Raw genomic sequence first — 20,493 nt, forward strand, 5'->3', positions numbered from 1 at the left:
CACATAATAGGTGAAAGAAAGTGTATGGCAGTGGAAAGAAAATTTTTTTTTAAATTTAATGTGAAATGGGAAAGTACAAAATGTGAAATGTTAAATATCCCGTTGGATATGAATATTGGAATATTAATGTTAAAATATGGAATTATGGAAATATTAATATGTATAAATAATTGGAATGATCCATAAGGCGAAATGAATGAGGTAAATGTTGTCAATATGAAATGGTAAAACTCAAAATGTGAAACGGTAAATCTCCCATTGGATATAAATATTGGAACATTGAGGTGAAATTATGGAATAATGAGAAAATATTAATATGTATGAATTATTGGAATGATGGGAATGATCCATAAGGCGATATGAATGTGTTAAATTTTGTGAATATGAAATGGGAAAGCTCAAAGTGTGACATGTTAAATCTTCCATTGAGAATGAATGGGAAGCCCTCCCATTGGAAAAGAATTATGAAATAGGGTGAAAAATATGCAATTATGGGAAAATATTGAAAATGGTGAATCACTGGAATGATCTCTAAGGCGAGACGAACGAGCTAAATATTGAAAATATGAAAAAAATATGAAATGTGAAAGCTGTAAAGATGACATGTAAAATCACCCTATGTTACATCAATGGGATTATTGGGGTGGAAAACGGAATTGTGGGAGAACAATAAAAAAAAATTGGAAGGAAAAAAATGGAAACAGTCGTCCCACGATTAATTGGAACATGAAATTGGAACGGTGTGAATGGAATGAACTGGGAATGAGTTGAAACGCGTTAAAAACGGGCGGAGTAAAAAAAGAGGAATAACATGTGTGTGAAGGCTTTCCAATATTGACACTGGGAAAAATCAAGAAGACACGTCATTGGAGTGGGAAATCTTTTAATGGCATCTGTTAGCAGGTTGCTACGTGACACAAGCTTCAGTGTTGGACGAGCAGGTGGCTTTCTCATTCCTAAGTATGGACGGGTGATTGCACAAAAGGCGGCTAACTTGCATACGTGTCGAGTACAAGAAGGGCCTGGAGAGATTCCACACGTGACCGGCGGCCGACATCTTTGTCGCATATGAAACCTCCAACGCCGACGTGTCGCTCCGGAGCCGACCCTGCATGCTATGCCATGCGGTGCTATGCTATAATGCTAGAAGGTGCAAATGGCCGTTGGCGGCGCAGATGAAGAAAAATAACAGCGACAATTTGGTCCGGTTTGCCGACCACGAACTCCATCATTGCGTAAAGCAAAACACAAATGGCCATCTTCGATCAGGGAAACCATGTGATTCTTCTGCCTAGCTAATGTTCTGCTCAAGCCGGAAGCAGGAAGCTGTGGGTTCGCTCGCTCGCTCGCTCGCTCGCTATTTTTTTGTTTCACTTGTGTTGGGAGTCACTTTCGTCCAAATCACCGCTTCGTTTAATCGCCCGTCAGCCATCGTGTACAAAAAGGCCTCTTTACTTTGATGAGCGATTGCCAAGGGAACGAACGCTTCAGGGATCGTCAACAGACAACTCCCTTTAATAGCAGTGCTTCTCAAATAGTGGGGCGGGGCGGGGCGGGGCGGGGCGGGGCGGGGCGGGGCGATGGTGATGCTGGGGAGGCACCAATGACCCCAGGGAGAAGGTTTTGTTTTTGTCATGTGAAGTATAATTGCAATAAGAATTTTCACCTTTTTTGTTTTTTTGGTGCAGGCACTTTGATGCACTTGGTTATTTTATTCTGTTTCAGCTAAGCTGTAACCCGTATAAACTCTGTTAAAAATAACAGTTGTTGAAAGTTGATTTATATAGCTTTTTTTTTTTGTTACTGTTAAAAAGGATACAGGTTTAGCATACTTATACAATTTTTATAGATGGTCAGAGTGTCAAGTGGGGGGGCGCAAAAAGTCTTTTCTTTCCTTGGGGGGGCTCGGCAAAATATAATTGAAAAGCACTGCTCTATAGTGAATTGGAAATGAGCAAATAATTCCCCTCAAGGCCATTTTCATCCGAATGCGACCCAGGCTAACTTGTCACTTCCTGTTTCCCTTCAGCAGCAGGGCCCGCTGGCCCGAATCACTGCTTCTTTTTACCGAACAAGCCGAAGCGTTTGTCTTTGGTTTTGATGGGACTGGACTCTCCGGCCGGCGTCACGGCGGCGGGCGGCGACAGGGAGTCCAGGTCCGGGTCCAGGCTACCGTTGGCGGCGTCCGTTCTGGCAGTGGAGCCGGCGGCGAGGACGGCCTGGATCCACGAGCTCATCTCTTCCTGCAAAGATGAGACGGACGCCAGCTGCTGGAGCGCATGTTGCCAGAAAATGCTTCCTCGCCGTACGCACCGCTCGCACCCCTTTATATTTTTATCCTTTTTACATGAGAATTACTGTTCGGTACTGTTCCAAGACAATATATGTGTCTGGTACATACAGGTATTTATCCTGGCTTTTTGCTATCTTTTACTTCTGGGAAAAAGCGGCCGCCTGGACGTTTTGTCCGAGGATCATGGCAAGAATCTTTCTAATACCCCTCCCTCCATTCTGATCCCTATCTCGAGGTTTCCTCCCAATGCAGAGCGAACCCCCACCGCTATGTAAACGCGAACCTTTTGTCGGGTTGGGATTCAGAGTAAGTTGAGGGACATGCAACGAGCGGGCCAAACTCACTTCATCTTTGGCTTGAAACAAAAACTCGTTTCCGTCGGCAAGTCTGCAAAAACACAGGACAAACGTCAGCCGGCTGCCGGAGCCCGGGTGCGTCGCGCTGGCGACACGGGGAACAGACCTGAGCCTGAAGACGTGCTTCTTCTTCTTGTAGCCGGTAGCCACTTCGCAGGCGGCGCCCTTGAGGCTGACGCGTGGCTGGTTGTGGTAGGCCACGCCCTGCGCCGCCGCCTTGCCATCTTTATAGAAGGCCATTTCCTGTTTGGCCACGACGCACAGCACGTGGTGCCACGACCTGGCCGCGGCATGGAAAAAGGTGTGACCGCCCCGCCTGGCCCGGCGCGGCGATGAGGTTGACGCTATGAGCTAACCTGTTGGACGCTTTCTTCTCGGGGCCCTCCCACTGGTGTTTCCGATGCAGGAGTCCTTGCTGCCGAGCCGGCAGCACCGTCATGCTGGCCTCGCTGCTTTTCTTCTTCTTGTTGGGTGGCGGTGAGGGGGTGGGGCTGTGCTCCTTGGAGCTGCTGTCGGCGAGACCGTTGACAAGCGACGGGCCGTCGCCGGTGACCACCGCACCCTCGCCGCTCTGATTGACACATTGGAAATGGGAGCGAGACGTACCGCTCGTCACGATTTTGTACCAGGTCCGAAAGGGAAATACTGGCAATGGGTCATTTTCTTGGAATTGCTAATGACACTACGTAGGTGGCATCGTGCCTAACAGGGATCAGACATCTTTGGCCGCCATCATGCACCAAGCAGAAGAACGTGACCAACGCAGTGTGGTGCTTGGAGGCTTGCCAAGTGCGCGCCGGCTCCAAAATCTCTTGGGTTACCACTAGATGGCACTAAATTCTACACACTCTCCCTTTAATTTGCATGTGGGGGGGATATAAACTTGCTTCCTGTACTACAGCGGACCACCACATACTTGTGGTCTCTATCGCAAGCCAGCAATGGGGTCCACTGTATAGGAAGATGTCGTACTATCATTGTTGGTCCCCACCCCCACCCTGTAGCACCGATAATAAACTGGCGACCAGTCATGGGTTTGCCCACAAATCAAAAAATATTTGCTCTCGGGCAGCTCACCTGATCCGAAGGGTCATTGTGCCGGATGACATTGCTGGCAGAGTCAACCAAGAGAGGGCCCGTTAGCTCCAGCGCGCTCAGCGTGGCGCGCCACTACTCACCTTTGCGTTTCAACTGCGATAGAAGCCGGCCGCTCCGCCTTCCTACGCTGCTGCTCCTCCTCCTCCTCCTGCTGCCGCCGCACCTCCAACAGCTCCATCTGCAGAGACATAGGCAGTAGCGCACCATCATCTGAGAGCCATCGTCATTTGACCAGTGTTTTGTTATTTTTCTGTCCTGAGATCAAAAATGAGCGATTGGAGCAACTAGGTCTTTTGAGGCGCCGCCATTCTTTTTATCCTCGAGATAGAAAGAAACTTAGAGTAGACATTGCAGCATACGAGCTGACATTGGAAGAGGATTGGAAAATCACTGCTCTCCGACTCCCAACTAGCATCTACTGACTTGAGGTTGAACTAGAGAGTCACCGGCGACTGTGGAGATGGCGGCTGTAACCCGATGGTCTGGCGATCGTTTTCTTTATTTGAAAAGTTGGAGAGAAAGGACTAATAAAGCTATTGAGCGGTATCGTCGTGCTCGTGGGCTAAACCATCCCCTGTGGTCCTTTTTCAAACGATGCAACAGGATACTCCAAAGAAGACAACGTCCAAACAAATCCTGTTTGGCCCCTCGTCAACATACTCGTCCACGACCGGCGGATGCCCGAAAGGGGCGGAGCTAAACTAAAGTCTTCTTCCCTCGCTTCGGGTCGGTATCCGTCTCCATCCAGTTCCAGTCTTCTGCATCTACGAGGCCCTCCATCTCGGCAGCAAACTCTCGGCCGTTTTTGTTTACAATAGCCCGGTAGACACGCAAGGATTATTCATATCTGGAAATATAGTTCTCCTGCTCACGAAGCGATGAAGCACAGAAAAGACATCATGCATGAGACAGTTTTAGAGGTCTTTGAGCGTGACGCGCTCCGATTTTCTCAATGCACACAAATATGGAGATGCAACAAAATGGACAGCGACTGACCGTGGTGAGGCGTTCGAGCGCCGAGAATCGTTCCTCCCAGGTGGCGGAAGACTTCTCGAAGGCTTCGTGGCGTTTGAGGAGCTTCTCCACCTCGTCAACGCTGCGGCCCGTCTCCTGGCTGGACAGGTACGACTCCTGACCCAGTAGCCAGGCCTCGGCCACGCCGGCGTCCCGGGAAAACTGCTGCACTTCCAGTACTGCGGGGGGAGCCGCCGTCATGGCGTGAGGACGTGGCCCCGCACGGCATCGCCCGCTTACCGAGCCGGAGCCACTCCCAGCGATCCTCCCACTTGTCGATCATCTCTTTCCTTTTGTCCGTCAACTCCAGCAGCTTCTCTTTGATCTGAACACAACGGAGGTTCATTTCATCCGGTGGCTGGCCCGTACGATTTCCGCGTGGACGTTAAGACTTATTTGAGGTCGCGGATCCGAGTCTTCCAACGGAAATGTCGCTTCGTGCCTGATCCAAAAAGGCCTTTAGCAATGCCTTAATTTCGAAACAGCAAAATGACCTCATCGAGTCAAACGTCTCGGTTTCACAGGGGGCAGTACTGACATATATGAAGACGGTCCTGACCCTCCGGTAGCCAAGTGCCCGTGTGTACTGTTGGATGGTTTGAATTGCGCCGGTGTGTTTTTGCTGTTGCTTCTTTTGTGTTCACCTTGCGCAATCTATGTTTTGCTTAGTCAGAGGAAATCACAAGTTACAAGTTACTCACTAGCCATGTGACGTTCACAAATGGATCCCGTCTTTTGAACGACTTTGGACTGCGACCGATGGGACTCGAGTCTTTGCCACGAGCCGTTCGTCGCCAAGCCCCCAATTATAATTACTCAGTTTCCTAATCATATAGGTCGCGCAGACTGTTTTGCGATAAACCCGCAGCGTTTGATTCAATTCATCGACGGAGGAGGTCGGCAGCAAGGCTGTGAATTTTGGACTCACTTGGTGCGCGGCATAGTGCTTCTTGGCCAGCAGCGCCTTGCCCAGCTCCGCGCAGATGCTCAGCTTGTCATTTCGCGCGTCCACCTCCGCCTTGACGCCCTGATGCTGGTTCATCAGCAGCTCCACCGACGACACGTCCCTGGACACACGCAACCTTGCTCACAGCTTTGATTGCCACGAATGTTGTCTTTCTTGTTGCTGGATGGATGAGCACTTCTTTTCTTATCACTGTTTTTTGTTTTGTCTATGGAGTATTCATTTGTGAACAATAGCAAAGTAAAGTGCAAATCAGCAAACGGTGAAGTGAGCAGGGCATCCGGTCCTGTCCCAAAAAGAACTGGCTTCGAACCAAACAAACACACGCATGAAAAATGAGGGGGTCAAAATAAAATTGGGAGATGGGCTTAGTGTACAAACCGCGTGTAATCAAATGGATAACAAAACAAACAAAAAAAGACACAAATGAGCAGAATCTCGGTTCCCCTCAAAAATCAGCAAACGTGTCGTCACCAAGCGATCTTACCGAGGTTTCTCCTGGGCCTGGATGATCCAGATCACGTGATCCATCCACATCATCAGGTCCCGCGCCAGGTTGAAGAAGCGCAACTTGTCAGCATCGTCCAGGAGCCGGAGCTTACGGCTCTGGCAGGCATCCAGCAACTCGTTCCACCCCCCCAGGACTTGGCTCTCCCGCAGCTGGATGTCGTCGGCTTTGTCACCGGCGTAGGCTGACCGGAGGCGCCCGGCGTCCTCCTGCAGCCGTCGCACCTGACCCACACAATACCACTCGGTCACTTGTCGTACCGTGGCCGACTCGCAGCTTAGAATGGGGCTTATTGACCTTTTGGACCTATTCAGAAATCACGATTTGCCAGTGGTGGACTGTCAGGGCTTGCCTAATATCCTATATTATCAGATAAATTGACATTATCATAACTATAAACTATAATAATTATAATAACGACAATAAAAGTCTATTTCATTTTTACATTTATTTTTACTATATATATTTATTTTTTAAGTTTTATTTTAATTTTATACATAAAATTATTCTCCATATTTTGTTCTTTTCGTGTCATATTACAGTACATCCATACGGTTGTACTCCTAAGTCCTGCAGTTTTAGTGTCGAGTTTTTAGCCAATTAGAATTCAGTTAACGTGTGTCGCCAGGCAGAGCTGGGAGGCGCTGGGCATTGCTTGACCAATATAAAGGCTTCTGTGCAGTGTGCAATGACATATTGTGTATGGGCCCATATTTTTGTTAGACAGCTGCAATAGCCAATCAACCCATAAAAACGCCTTCAAGAACCCTCACATAGAACGTGTCGTAATTGGATGCTCACTGCAGGAAGGCGGTGCTATATTAATCCACCATGTTGAACGGAAGTAGTGAAAGAAAAAAACATGTTGCTTAATCAGCTAACGTTAGAGTTAGCGTACGTTGAAGCCAGACCCACAGACGCTTTTTTTTTTAACCCACAATTGCTGAAGAAGAGCAAAATGGAAATTAGACCGACACGAGTTTGTATGTTTTTCTCATTTGATGTAATTCCTATTCAATTCATGTTTGGTTGGGTTTGGTTGTTGCAAGTTTGTGGGGTTTTGTTCTTGTTTCCGTTCCACTCGCGTCTGCCTTGTCGTTAGTTTGATTTGGTTCACCTGTTTGGCCATTCTGTTTTGCTCTTGTTCGGTCCTGCCTCATTTCCTTGGTAAAACCTCCCTTTTTGAGCCACATAATTCTCAGTTTTACTGCATTTTTGGGTCCCGTTCCTTCCTCCTCCCAACTGAACTCACCATGACGTGACCCAGACGTGACACTTATTTTTAATTGCCATTTGTAATGTAGCGTACAATCTTATCAAAGCTGTCTTGCTCTTCGTGGGCTTTATAAAACTTCGTGCACAAATAATTTGAACTTATTATTACTTATTCAAAGTTTTTCATTTTGCTGGTTTATTGATGTTTAAGCGCTCTGAAAAATAGTGTGCGTAGCCCAGTAATGCGTATGAGAGGTCCAGTCACTGAAGGCCTAGGTGTGAAATGCAAGGACCGCCACTGTGAATTGCCATTTCCATCAGACGAACCCGGTGAAAAGATCAAGCTCTCGGTATGTTGCGATGGAGGGGTCTCTGCTTATTTGACAGGATTTGCCATGTCTTTTTGATTTACCGCATTGGAAAAGCAGTACAGCTTAATAACAGGTGAAAATTTTTTTTCGTCAGGTCGGGAACGCTCAGAGGCACACAAAAAGCCGTAAGCCCATTGGTACCTCTTGGCCGTCCCGCGCAAGAGTCTTCAATTTGGACGGCGGTCTGATCCGGCGTCCGGGCCAAAGACGCGGAAGGCGGCGGACTTTTTCGAACGCATCACACGGGCTATTTGTCCAAATGGCAATCACAGTGGAGGCAAACATGCGGAAGACCCAGCACTTGCCTGCGCCGCCAGCGCGTGGACGTCACGCTCAAAGGCGGCGTGGGCCCGCTGCAGCAAGTCCACGGCGTCGCGGTCCCGGCCCACTTCCTCAGAGAGCTTGCAGCGCTTGTCCAGCACGCAGGCCAGGACCTCCTCAGCGTCGTGGTAGAACTTGTGCAGCTCGAAGGAGGCTGCCAGGATCTGAGTCCTGGTGTCGATTAGCTCCAGCAGGTCGGCCCAGGCCTCGTTGAGCCCGTCCTTCCACTCGGCCACCGCAGCGGCATCCCCGTGGCCCGAGTTGATCAGCTCATCCGCCTGCCGGTTGACGGCATCCACGCGCTCCTGCCCGATGTTGCCCGTGTCCCTGGCAAACTCCCGGAAACGCTCCTGCAACATCTGAAGCCCGCCCGTTAGCTTACCGGAATAAAGGGCTCGCAAAAGCATCTGCCATCGCTTTGCCCTTTCATCATGCTGTGCCGACCATTTTGACCTTCCCACGCGAAGGCCCTAAACTGATTGATCGCTCGATTGTTTGACAGGGGCATAAATACAGTCTGTCCATGGCGTTGTGTGTCCAGATTATTTAAAGACGTGAACGTGCGTCTTTGCCACTGAATGAGTTAGGATGCAGCACTGAATGAGTTAGGATGCCATCTCTAGTGTGAATCAGAACTGGAAGAGGGTGCCAGTAAACAAGACTTGGAGAAGCAGCATTCGCCAGCTTTCTCGCTTCATCCTGAAAAGGCAAACTTGCCCAAAACCTCGAGGGAGGCGATTTTCTGATTCTGTTCCGGATTTGTTCGGCCGTCGTACGTACCATGACGTGTTCGTAGTCCTGGCCCAGCTCGTGAGAGCCGGCCACCACCTCCCTCTCGGCGATCCACTGCTCCAGCTCGTCCACGTCCCGGTTGAGCAGGAAGAGGCGAAGTCTCTCTTCCAGTTTGGCCTGCCTCTCCTCGGACAGATCCTTCAGACTGGCGTACAACTTGTCCACCTGCGACTGGCGCGTGCTGATGCGCTCGCTGGCAAAGGCAAAAGTGTGGCGGACCCGCTACACACGCGCTTCGCCAAATAACACCTTTTCTCGCATGACCTTGGTCTTTCCTGGTAGCCGTTCATGATATTCACTGAGTACTCTAAGTGACGCTAACCTTTCCGGGTGGCCGGCGGCAACCAGTCCGCGGCTGGTCTTGGAGAGCAGGTGCACAGCCTCGGCATAGTCCTCCACCGCCTGCTCCACAATTTGATGTTTCTTCAGCATGCTGACGGCGCTCGGCTCGTCCTGAAGCAGAGACGCCCACAAAGGTCACTCCCCGCCCCGCAGGTGAGAACCCAATGAAAAGGACATCATTTTTTCAAAAGTGAGTGAAATCACGCCATGGGACTAGCGAGTGCATTGAGTGGGTGTGTGGCTGCTTTTCTGAAACGCTTACAAATCCCAATTGGGCAAAGCTGGCCTTTGTGCTGATTGCATGAGCGTTTGAGGCTTAGCGCACACCTTGGCCTTCTCCTCCGACATCATGTAGAGCTCCTGCTCACTCATCCAGGCCTCGGCCTCAGCGGCGTCAAAGTAGAAGCGCTGCGCCGCGTGGGCCTCCTCCAGACGGCCCCGGCGAAGCTCCGCCTCCTCCGTCAGCTGCCGCCACAGAAGCTTGAGGTCGGACACCCGGCGAGCCGAGTCGCCGTCTTTTGGGAGACTGTGGCCGCGCTCCAGGATGTCGTCGACGCGTGGCCGGTGGCCTTGGATCTCCTTCTGGAGCGTCTGGAAGAGGAGGTGGGACAGAACGCGTCAGGTGGCAGCCGTCCGCAGGAACACCCAGCACGTCTCACGTCTTAACTTTGACTTCTGAGGCCAGTCAGGTTGAGTCAACTGTGTCAACTGTGGTCTAGAGTCCTAAGTGGGGCCAGTGTCAGAGAAATCTCTAAAAGAAGACTAGGACAAGCCTAGCTGCTAAGCAGCAAAAAGAGTAACTCAGACCAGCCAAGATTGACTTTTCTATACCATGGCACAGGGAAAAAGCTTGGCGAACAAACTCATGCGTTGCCGGCACCAATCCACCGTTCAAGCGTCCCTGCCTGGTTTTTATTCATTCAGCAAAGCATTGCACATCTCAAGACATAACAAAAGGAGCCAGTCGGGCGCCACCAACAGCTGGGCCAAGGTCCCAGCTCACACTTTCCTGTGTCAACAGCTTTATCTAAGGACTGGGGCGAGATGAACTAGGACTGCGTACATGGATGGCAATGCACACTATTCTAGACAAGAAATAAGCACATAATGCTAACAACCTAATATATGATTTCCTTCACAGCCAGCAAGCCTATTTGGTAACACTGGCAAGAAAAATGGCCCTCTATTTTATTATTTATTTTATTATTATTTTTTTGGACGATGAACCTTCAAACAAAAACTTTAGGACTGAGTCAGATATTTTGTTTTGAAAAAAGTCCAGTACAGTACAAGGCGCATACCTGGCCAGGTGGGCCAGCAGCATGCTAATACTAACACAAGTCTCCAGGTGGCTGATCACCCTTGGATCCACTGATTAGCTTTGGAAAGGAAAGGAGAAGGGCAAGGTTCTACTTCCGAGGAAAGACGCTCCTCCACCACCGCAACGTCCGAATTTGATTGGCTTCACAATTTACCTCACGGCCAGCTGCTCAACTTGGGACTGTATTTTGCAAGCTCCTGTAAACTTGTGCGACCCTCTGATTTAATAAAATATCTCCTATGCCATTTTGCTGCCAAAACGTTTCGCAAATGTACGCTAGTTGACGGGCAGATCTGTCACATCAAATATGGCACACAGCCTTTAATGTTGCTCAGCAATGCGTCACCACTCTCAGGGCAGCATTGTCCTGTCGACGCTAACTCGCTCTCAATCATGCTTCGCGTAAACGTGATGAGGCTTTATGGAGCTTGTAGGCACACTGACACATTGTGTTGATACTGTGTTGCTATTGGGTCATCAAATACTGACACCTGCTGGACGTTAAAAATCCCTGCAGGCAACCCACTCGACCAACTCAACTCACACTCTTTCGTTGACCTAGTGTGCACAATTATATCATTCAAGCATTAACGTATTATTCCATATTCAATGTAAACATGTATCAATGTGGTATCTGAGTTCAATGCATTCACACTGTATTATTCCATACCTGGAAGTAATGTGACATGTATCGGTATGCAAATCGAAGAGAAAATGATGTGAATGAGGTTCCTCACCTGGTTCTTCTTGATGAGCAGTTGGACGCTCTGCAGGTTGTGTCCGTGGTCGTTGGACGAGGCGAGCGGCATCCTCTCTTTGACCCAAAGCTGAAGGACAGGAAGACACATTGAAGATCTGGTCGTCATCCTCACAACAAGGTCATGCCCGGGACTCACGATCTCGTCCTCGACATCACGATTGAACTGGTGGACTTCTCTGGATGCCGCCAGGAAGTCCCTGCGGTGGCGCAAGGGCTCTAGCAGCTCTTGAAACTTCTTCTCCACCAGCCGCTGGCGTCCTTCGGCCCGGTCGGCATCCTTCACTTCCTGACCCAGCGCCTGGACGTGAGTCTGCAGCTCTAGCACCTCGCGTTGGCGCACCTCCACCTGGTTTTCCAGCATCTGCGCAGACGCCACTGCTTGTCAAACTGGTGCTAGACGCGTCGCCGCACCGCAGCCGGTCCACTACCTGTTGCTTCTTCAGCAGGATGTTGACAGATGTGAGGTCCTTCCCAAAGTCGTCGGACCGGATCTGAGCCTCCAGCCCGGCCAGCCACCGGTCCAGGTCTGCGCAGCTCTGTGTGAAGAGCTCCGCCTTGTTGGCGTCAAACAGACACTGCGCTTTTTTCTGTGTGGTGGACTCTAGCTCGGCCCACATCTTGCGCAGCTCTGTCAGCTTTTCCGTTACAGCCGCCTCCGTCTCCGCCTTCTCCGACATCAGCAGCGTGCCGTCCTAACGCGAAGGGTGGAAATGGCTGGCCGCGTTTTGTCTTTTCCAACCGACGTTCTGCCCAAGAAGAAACGTGTTGGTACCTTGTGGATCTTTTCCAACCATTCCTTGTTGGACTGCAGTTCGGCCATGAAGGCCTGGTGCTTTAGCCACTTGCTGTGCAGGTTCCGAGCCTCGTCGTAGGTCATGTCCTGAGCCGTCAGCATCTTCTCGTTGATCCACAACGTCAGCTTAGATGAGGCACAGAGTGGTCAAAAACCTCACTTGCGCAAACGAGGCCTACAACGGTAGCGTGTGAGGCGTCGGCGCTCGGTGGGACGGATGGACGAACGAATGGACTAACCTCCCGGCAGTCCTGCAGGAACTTCCGTAGCTCTCGGTTGTCCTTCAACTTGATGAGAAGCTCCACTGCAGCCTCCCTGTTCTTCTTATGCCTAGAAGCGCCGACGTGACGTGGAGTGGAGCCCTTGAGTGTGAAAGGCGTGCTAACGGAAAGCTAAAGCTGACCTGTCGTCGATGGAAGCAACTCTCTCCAGGATGCGCTGGCCGTTGATGTTGCCGTGACTGGCCAGCCGCCTGCCGGTCTCCACCACGTTGTTGATCTTGTCCTCGTTGGCATCCATGGTGGTCATGAAGTCTTCCTGCTTCCTAACAGCGGCCTCTGCCCCATCCAGGGTTGTGGGCATCTCAGTGTGAGCCAGGGTGTACTCCTACGGAATATTGCAGATCAAAGGACTGTCTACAATCGTCATTGTTGGCTTCTCGGCCAACTGGTGCAGAAAGTATCTCACCTGGTTGCTGAGGAAGGCTTCGGCCTGCCTGCCATCCCTGAGAAACATCTGATACGCATGCGACTGGGACAGCAGGTTCTGGCGGTTCTCCCACATTTTGTGCAGCTCGCTCCAGCCCACGTCAAGCGCCTGAAGCCTCTGTCGCAGGAACATGTACTGAGCGTCCGTGTGACCCAGCGTCACTTTCTCACCCGTTGCCCGCATCTTTTGGTAATCCTCCTCATAGTTGTGGATCTCATCACGGATGCCCTGATGTTGACCCATCAGCTTCTCTGCCTCGGCCAGCGTGTTGGGCATGTCCTCTGAGGCAATGGCAGTCTGGGTGCGGGAAAGCCAGGACTGGAAGTCGTCCAGCTCTCGTAGAAACCCCTGCAGCTTGCGGGCCTCGCCTAGAGATTCCTCGCGATGCTTCAAAGTCTTCTTTAGTTCCTCCCAGACGGCACCGATCTCGGCCAGGCGGCCCGTGATGGCCCCGGCCTGGTCCGCGTGCACGTCCGCCAGCCGCTGGGCTTGGCCCTGCAGATCTCCGAGTTTCCGCTCGATGGCGGCCAGGTCCCGCTCCATCCCGCTGACTTTGCGCTGCAGGGCCATGACCCCGGCCAGATCATTGCCCAACTCTTGGGTAGATTCGATCATCTTGGTCTTCTCTTTGATCCAAGACGTGGTTTCGTTACAGTCCAGGAAGTAATTCTGGACACCCAGCGCAGAACTCAGGGATTCCTTCTTCTGGTCCACCAGATCACGGAACTGGCTCCACCTGGTGGCAGACAAATGCAGTAGAATCGGCCAACCCATTTCCAGCACCATCACAGGTAGTTGTACCTGTTGTTGAGTTTGTCCTGCCGGGTCCTGATACTGTCTTCCTCACCAGGGGGAGCATTGTGGAGCAGCTGACGGGCAATCTGGTTGACCGCTGCGACGCGGGAGGCTTGACTGTTCATCTCCGTTTCAAAACTATCAAATCTACCAAGGACACAAAGTTGCTTGATGCCAACCGAGAGAGCAGACGTGCTCTTGGTGAGCACCGGGGGCGTGCTTACCTGTGTTGCACCACCTCCAGATCCTCTAGTTTGTCAGGGATCTCCGTGCTGTTGAACCACTGTTCCTTCTCGTCCATCCAGCCCTGGCAGGCTGCCACCTCGCTGAAGATCTTATAGCGGGCCACCGTGTCCTGCAACGACTGTTTCCTCAGCTTGGTGAGCTCCGACACTTCCCTGAAGCGTTCCTCGATGCCGGCCAGACGCCGTCGCAGCTCATCTGACTCCCCCTCCTCTCTGGGAAGGGAGCAGGCCTGCTCACGCAGCAGCTCTATGACAGGCCGGTAGCTGGCCACCGCCGTCGCTGCGTCTTTGTGCTTCTTGACCAAGGCCTGCGTGGAGAACTCATCGTGACCCATGTCTCCACCGGAGGCCACGCGTAAGGCATCCAGGGTCCAGGCATCGGCGTCAGCGGCATCGGCCTGAAACTGGTGCAGAGCCAGAGCGTCTTGCAGCTTCTTCTTCCTGAGCGACGCCAGCTGCTCCAGTGCCCCCCACTGAGCTTGGAGGTGGCGGATGCGCTCCTGGATCTCGGCGGCGCCAAAGTGGTCCGCCCGCACCATGTTCTGGCCTTCGGCAATGGTGTGTTGCAGGTGTCCGCCACGACCGCTCATTTCATCCTCCAGGGCTCGCTGCTCACTGAGTAGACGCAGGACGCCCGTCAGGTCTTTGCCGTACTCGGAGGATGACAGGATCTGCTCCTTTTCCCGGATCCAGCCCTCCTCCTGGGCCATCTCCCAGAAGAACTTCCAAAGGCGGCGTGACTCCTCCAGCCGGGCCCGGCGCTTGGCGGCCAGCTGAGTCAGCTCATTGTAGCAGAGGTCCAAATGGGCCACCCGGTCCTGAATGACCTGAGGGTCACAGGGCTTGTAGCCTTCCCAGACAGGTACATGGTGAGCATGCGCGAAACCTTTTCATTTTGACCCTACATCCAACTAAATGTTCTCACCATTGTCGCTAGCGGAGAACTTGCAAGCGTTGGTGCTGACTGCCTTCACCCTGTCTGCCTGGATGGCGATGTCCGCCTCCACCAGAGCGTGTTTCTGCAGAAGGTCTTCCACCTCCAGCAGATGCTTGCCGTGATCTTGAGACAAAAGCAGCATCTGGGGAACAAATGGAAAAGCCTGATCAGAAGATGTTGTTCTACCACCAGACCATTGCCCTGAGGTGCAATGTATCTTCAAAGCTGAAAGCTCATGCGGGGTGATGTCAGAGGATGAAGAACGTGAAGAAACCTTCATCTCGTCCATCCAGTCCATTATGTGGAGCATCTCCTGGAAGACTCTCTGCAGGCCCAGGTTGATCTCCAGTCGCTGCCTCCGGGCCTTGAGCAGCTCCAACAGGTACTCCCACAGATGGATGACATTGTCCTTTCGGGCCAAGACGCGTTTGATGTCATGGTAGCGCTCCACTTCCAGTTCTTTGGCCACCACCACGACGGCCTGGACGCGCTCTTCGTATGCGGCGATGTCTGTCTCGATGGCCTCATGCTTCTTGGTGGCCGCCTCCACGGCCTGAAGGTCAAAGCCAAAGTTGTCCTGTACGCGAGGAGGGTGGGAATCAGGGAGAGGTGGACAGATGTCGGCGAGTGGCCATGGCCTCGTTCCTCCCACCTGGGAGACCAGTCTCTGGTTCTCACTGAGCCAGGTCTCCCTCATGGCCGCCTTCCGATCCAGGCGTCTGGCTAGCTGCTCCAGCTTCTCCTGCCGGATGAGCTCGGTCCGCAGAGCCAGCTCTCTTTCGTGCTCAGCCTTCTCCAGATACTCCCACGCCTGTGGGTCAAAACCATCGAGACGAGCTCAACATAAGCCGGGACACTTGTGAACCGGCTGCATGTCCCGGAAGTTGGCCCAAAGCTCCAGATCTGAGCCCGCACGACCTCGCCGCTGACCTTGTTGATGTCCGAGATGAGTTTTCCCTCTCGAGGTATGTAGACCTTCTGGTTGTTGGCCCTCATCTTGCTCTGTATGGTGAAGAGAAGAACCTCCAAGTTACCCTTCTCCGTGAACCTGAACAAGTAGACCAGAAGAACAGCTGTTAGAACAGAACAAAAACAGCAGTCGGGAAGCAAGAGGTGGAGTCCGAGTGGAGGAGGTGGAGTCAGAGAGAAGGAGGTGGGGTAGGAGAGGAGTTCGAATGGAGGTGGTCGCTGACTTTGGGGGTTTCTCCACCGTCCTGTAGGTGTTGAAGGCTTGAAGCTGCTGCTGGACGCCCACCAGCGAATTGGCAAACTTCCTGTTGTTGAGGATGACGACGGTCTGCTGGATCCACTCCAGCAGGTCGGAAGCCAACGACTCGTACTTGTCCACCATCTTCTCTGTCTCCACCGCACGATCTAAAACCTGTGGGTCGGGAAATCTCGCATCAATTGACTTTTTGTTTCAGCGGGGACGCTGCAGATTGTCGGGAAATCTCGCATCAATTGACTTTTTGCAAATTTCTCAAGTTGTTAGATAAAGATGTCGTCGGTCCATATTTAAGCCGGTTTTGGAGCTGACCTTCCCAATGCGCTTTCCCTCCACCTTGAGCGCCTTCATCTTGGAGAAATAGTGGTAGAAGGTCACCACGTAGGTGATGACTGACTTCTCGTCCGGAAAATCCACGCTGATGTCTGAATACCAAACATGTCAAGTTTATTTGTAGTGCCCGGAATCAGCACAGTCTCAAAGGGCTTCACGGGTGAAGAGAACACAGGACACAGAACATCACAAATACACAATGGCATCCCTTGAACAAAGCTCCCAGAAAAGCAAGTAAAAACTCAAAAAGCCCATCTGGGAAAGATAAGAAACCTCCAGAAAGGATTGCAACCGCGAGGAGCCCGCATCTGGGATCAACAGGTTGCGTGCCAAAAATAATACATTGTGCCATATTAAGCAATAACTGTCCAGTGTGAAGATGCCATGACGCCGGGAGATACCAAAGAAAAAAAATATATAATGAACAATCAGGACCACATGGTTGGGAGCAAGTATTACAATGATGCTTGGCCCGTTCTGGTTAATGTTGAATTCAAGAGGAACTAAAACATGAAATGTTCCCAGCAAGTAGGCGCGTGTGAGAAATGCCATGTCAGAGGGATGCCACCATCGGGAAAGATCGCCGTGTGGATAGAGCGCTCGATTGAACCGGGTGCTCCCCCTCACAAAGGATTTTTTTTCAGGGCTCGCCTTGGCTTAGCAGCGTCTCTTTGGGACAATCTAGCCGTTTACCTGGTGACGCAGAGTGATTATCCCCGGTACGGCGGTGTGCGTCTAGGGTCTGTTCCGCAAACGCAATGTGCTTGGAGTCTTAGGCACGTAGAGATTCATGCGTTCATGGATTTTTTGCAGATTTGAGCATACGCCACAATTCACACGTGAGGCCCCTGGAGTTTCCCGTGCTGTATCCAACGGTACAGGACCGCCAAGAGTAGCTGGCAAAAGGACTTTGTTCGACAAGGTTTGCGCATCACCTTCGGGGTCCAGCAGCTGCGTGAGGCCCAGGTGCAGTTCTGCCATGTCAAATGCATTCTGTAGGTTGTGGTGGACATTGGACTTCTTCAGCTTGTCAAAGTCGATCAAATCTGGCCTGAAAGGAGCACAGACACATCAGGCGCACGAAGGGTAACAGTGGTGGCGGCGGCAAAGAGGAGGTAACCTGTGCTTGTGTATGAGTGCGTTCAAGGCCATGCCGTCCCTCCAGCTGGTGGTGAAGTTGCGGATGTTGACATCGGAATACCTGAAGGGAACACGGAAAGATTAGAGAAGGGCTGGCCCAGCCCGAGTGGATGAGAGGCCACCAGATCAAGAAGGAGGTCCATAATCACCCAGCCGTCTTCATCTGGCACCAGAGGAGCAAAGCGTCTTTGGCCGACTTTCTCTCTTTGTTGTCTTCCGTCTCCACGCTGATGTCCTGGATCTGAAGGGACGATGCCGTCATTGCACTTGACGCGCTGCAGTCAACCTGCTGCTCTAAATCTCAATCTGCTTCTCGCACCCGGATTTGTTTAGCGGTTCGAGACCTTGATCCATACCAAACGGTCCAAACGCACTCTTTCAGGGCATATTTTATTTGTCTCCCAATGGGACATTTGCAGAGATGTGAAATCCAGGTGCCATTGTTTGACTTTAGCCACAGGTGCTTCTGATGAACTTGCAGTCAAATGTGCTGGTTAACTTACCTTATAAGTGAAAGCACATCTGGCCCAAAGCCAAACTGTGGCCAGGGTTTTGACCTACTGGATCAGATTTTTCCCATCTCTGGAGATTTTGCAAAGGGCTGCAGCTTGCGCCAAGGGGCGAGCGCTCCCGCGATGCCCAGCGCCAGACGTGGCGCTTCGGAGACAGAAAGCGGCGCTGACCTGGAAGCGCAGGATGATGGTCCAGATGAGGCCTAGCGTGAGGCGGTGGCTCCCGTCCACGATGTCGTGAGAACCCATATTCTCCAGATGCACGCGCTGCTCCTTGAGGAACTGCAGCGCCTTGTCCACATTCTCCAGGCAGTGGATGCGCATGCGACCTTTGGTGGGCTTGGGCTGAACCACAGCATGCACTTGCTCAAGCCCCGCTTTTTGGTACCCACACAAGTGAGTGCGCCTTACCAGTTTCTCCCCTGACAGAACTTCCAGCAGGCGGATCAGCATCCGTCCATCTCGCAGGTCTGTGTAAAGGTCCGAAATCCGACAGGACACTCGGGAAAGGTGAGAATTGACCCACTTGGTGAACGTCTTCTTCTGCACGGATTCACGCTCGTCTAGGAAGAAAGATGCGCACACAACCGCAAATGCCAGCACCAAGTATGGGTATGGTCTTCTTTCAAGCTATCGGTACTGGCGATAACTTTGGACTTGATGAATACTTCGTCAAAATGACTTCATGCGAATGAGAAATGCGTTTTGTTCTGCCTGTGTTTTGTTCATCATCTCAGTAGCACTGGGCTCTGTGGCTCTGGGCTCGGGCTGAAACTCGCGAATCTACCTACCAGCCAGCGCTCGAATGCGCGAGCGCTCGAAGAGTCGAGCTGAGCTGTTCTCGTTGTCCCAGTCATCGTCCCGGCGTTTGACGGGTCCGTCGGCAAGCTCGCCGCAGTAGTGCTCCAGCGCCGTTACGCCGGCCATGGCCGGGACTCCTGGGGCCGACCGCTGCCTGCGCAGACGGCGAGGGGCCCGCGGTCAATTCTTTCCTGCGAGCGGGATGGGGCTGTGCACGAATGCCGCGCCGCTACTCGCGACTGTTTGCGGTCGGCGGCCGCTCCGTCCGCAGTTCGTTGAGCGAAAACTGCAATTAGCCCGTTAGCCGCTTGCCTATCCGAATGCACGGCGCTCCCAGACTAGACGCGCTTCACCTGTTGCGGCCTGCTCTTTTGCTGAATTGTTTTTTTTTTTTTTTTTACCTTCTACCTTCTACTTGGGCATTTCAACAGTGAAACGTGAGATGTTAGTGCCTGCCTTTAAAAATATTTCAGTCAGAGGCTTTACAGCCTTAAAACATATCTTTGGAGACAAAAACACATTTTATACACCAAAAAAAACGAAGACATCCAGTATCACAATGAAAAAGGAACCATCAAAATCAACTATATGAAAAAACAAACGGAAAAGTCAAACAAACCAAAACAATAGACATACAGGAGATGAATTTGAAAGGTAAAAACGGATCGTGTTTTTTGGCTGCGGCCATAAATGGGCCTGGACTATTCGGCGCGGTCTTTGCGCTGTCGTTTGAGTTGGCGTCTAGCAATGCGCTGATGGACGTTGATTGGCCGCTGACGAGCGCTATAATGCGGGAAGCGCATCCATTCCGCCGGGCTAATTGCCCGGCCATTAAAGCACTCACAGCCGACTTGCATCGATCCAGCACTTCCCAGCATAACTATCCGGAAAACAAACAAACGTCACCGTCATTAGGGCGAAACGAACATGGCGGCGGCGGCCCGTTAGCGCGGGAAGCAAGCTCCAATGAGCTCGCGTTGCCAAAGGTGTAAAGGTGCGCGCCAATCCGCAAGCCTCTCAACATCTTTTCAAGTTTGACAAGAAAGCTCAGACAGAAAGGCCGAGGGCTCTCGCCTGCTGCCGCAGCGGATCGTCCGTGCACGTGCGGGCTAGCGCGAACGACTGCCGCCGGCTCTTGTTCTCGAGCTGACGTCACCCGTCGAGACCAACTCGCGCCTCATAACTCGCTTTTTTTCTCGGAAGCTGACGGATGCGGGTCGGCGGACGAAAGGTACCCGAACCGCAGAAGCTCACCTGATGAGCTGGAGGATGGAGACAACGGAGGAGAGAGAAGCCGACTGCGGGGGGCGCGGGGAGGAAGACGAGGATGAAGATGCCGCTGCAGGGGATGACGCGGTTGGCCGCGCCCCTTCTCCTCTCCTCTCCGCCCGCCAGGTGCGCGCGCTCCGATGGCAGAAGGCTGGAGTGGGCTGCGTGACGTCAGTTCAAAAACAAATAACAGAGGCGTCTCTGCATTAGGGGTTCCGATCACAACTGCTCCATATACGTCGCTGCACAATTTCTTTCTCAAGGCCCCAAACCGGCCACCAACTCTCCACGTACATTTTAAATAGAGAGAGAGTGTGTGTGTGTGTGTGTGTGTGTGTGTGTGAGTGATGGCAGCCGGGCTTGACTTTGAAATTTATGCT

General features: G+C 51.9%; 1 protein-coding gene across 1 annotated transcript; it reads right to left on the reverse strand.

Moving 5' to 3' along the window:
• Window positions 1–866: 866 nt before the first annotated feature.
• LOC148420714 (spectrin beta chain, non-erythrocytic 1-like) lies at window positions 867–20,215 on the reverse strand. The gene is made up of 36 exons (XM_088418917.1): window positions 20,099–20,215; window positions 18,835–18,998; window positions 18,455–18,606; window positions 18,215–18,388; window positions 17,681–17,772; window positions 17,512–17,592; window positions 17,327–17,442; window positions 16,371–16,483; window positions 16,027–16,214; window positions 15,764–15,881; window positions 15,486–15,644; window positions 15,108–15,410; window positions 14,822–14,975; window positions 13,876–14,746; window positions 13,658–13,798; window positions 12,836–13,592; window positions 12,552–12,754; window positions 12,388–12,478; window positions 12,128–12,274; window positions 11,784–12,047; window positions 11,492–11,716; window positions 11,333–11,422; window positions 9,602–9,865; window positions 9,255–9,385; window positions 8,921–9,125; window positions 8,125–8,499; window positions 6,213–6,457; window positions 5,690–5,828; window positions 5,002–5,086; window positions 4,744–4,940; window positions 3,828–3,925; window positions 3,727–3,760; window positions 3,006–3,220; window positions 2,756–2,929; window positions 2,638–2,680; window positions 867–2,243 (listed from the first exon to the last, which is right to left on the reverse strand). Exons 2-36 carry the CDS (start codon window positions 18,968–18,970, stop codon window positions 2,052–2,054), a joined length of 6,972 nt encoding a protein of 2,323 aa, XP_088275043.1. The 5' UTR covers window positions 18,971–18,998; window positions 20,099–20,215; the 3' UTR covers window positions 867–2,051.
• Between the last annotated feature and the right edge of the window lie 278 nt (window positions 20,216–20,493).

This window comes from Hippichthys cyanospilos, chromosome 7, assembly GCF_059441005.1.
Source record: "Hippichthys cyanospilos isolate Australia breed blue-spotted pipefish chromosome 7, RoL_Hcya_1.0, whole genome shotgun sequence".
Classification (NCBI taxonomy): Eukaryota; Metazoa; Chordata; class Actinopteri; order Syngnathiformes; family Syngnathidae; genus Hippichthys; species Hippichthys cyanospilos.

Excerpts from the sequence above, each read along its gene's own strand:
- LOC148420714 (XM_088418917.1), bottom strand. The coding sequence starts at position 18,970 with ATGGCCGGCGTAACGGCGCTGGAGCACTACTGCGGCGAGCTTGCCGAC. Across the intron at positions 14,747-14,821 it reads GTTCTCCGCTAGCGACAATG|GCTACAAGCCCTGTGACCCT; the intron begins GTGAGAACATTT and ends CTGTCTGGGAAG. Across the intron at positions 5,087-5,689 it reads AGCACTATGCCGCGCACCAA|ATCAAAGAGAAGCTGCTGGA; the intron begins GTGAGTCCAAAA and ends CGTTGTGTTCAG.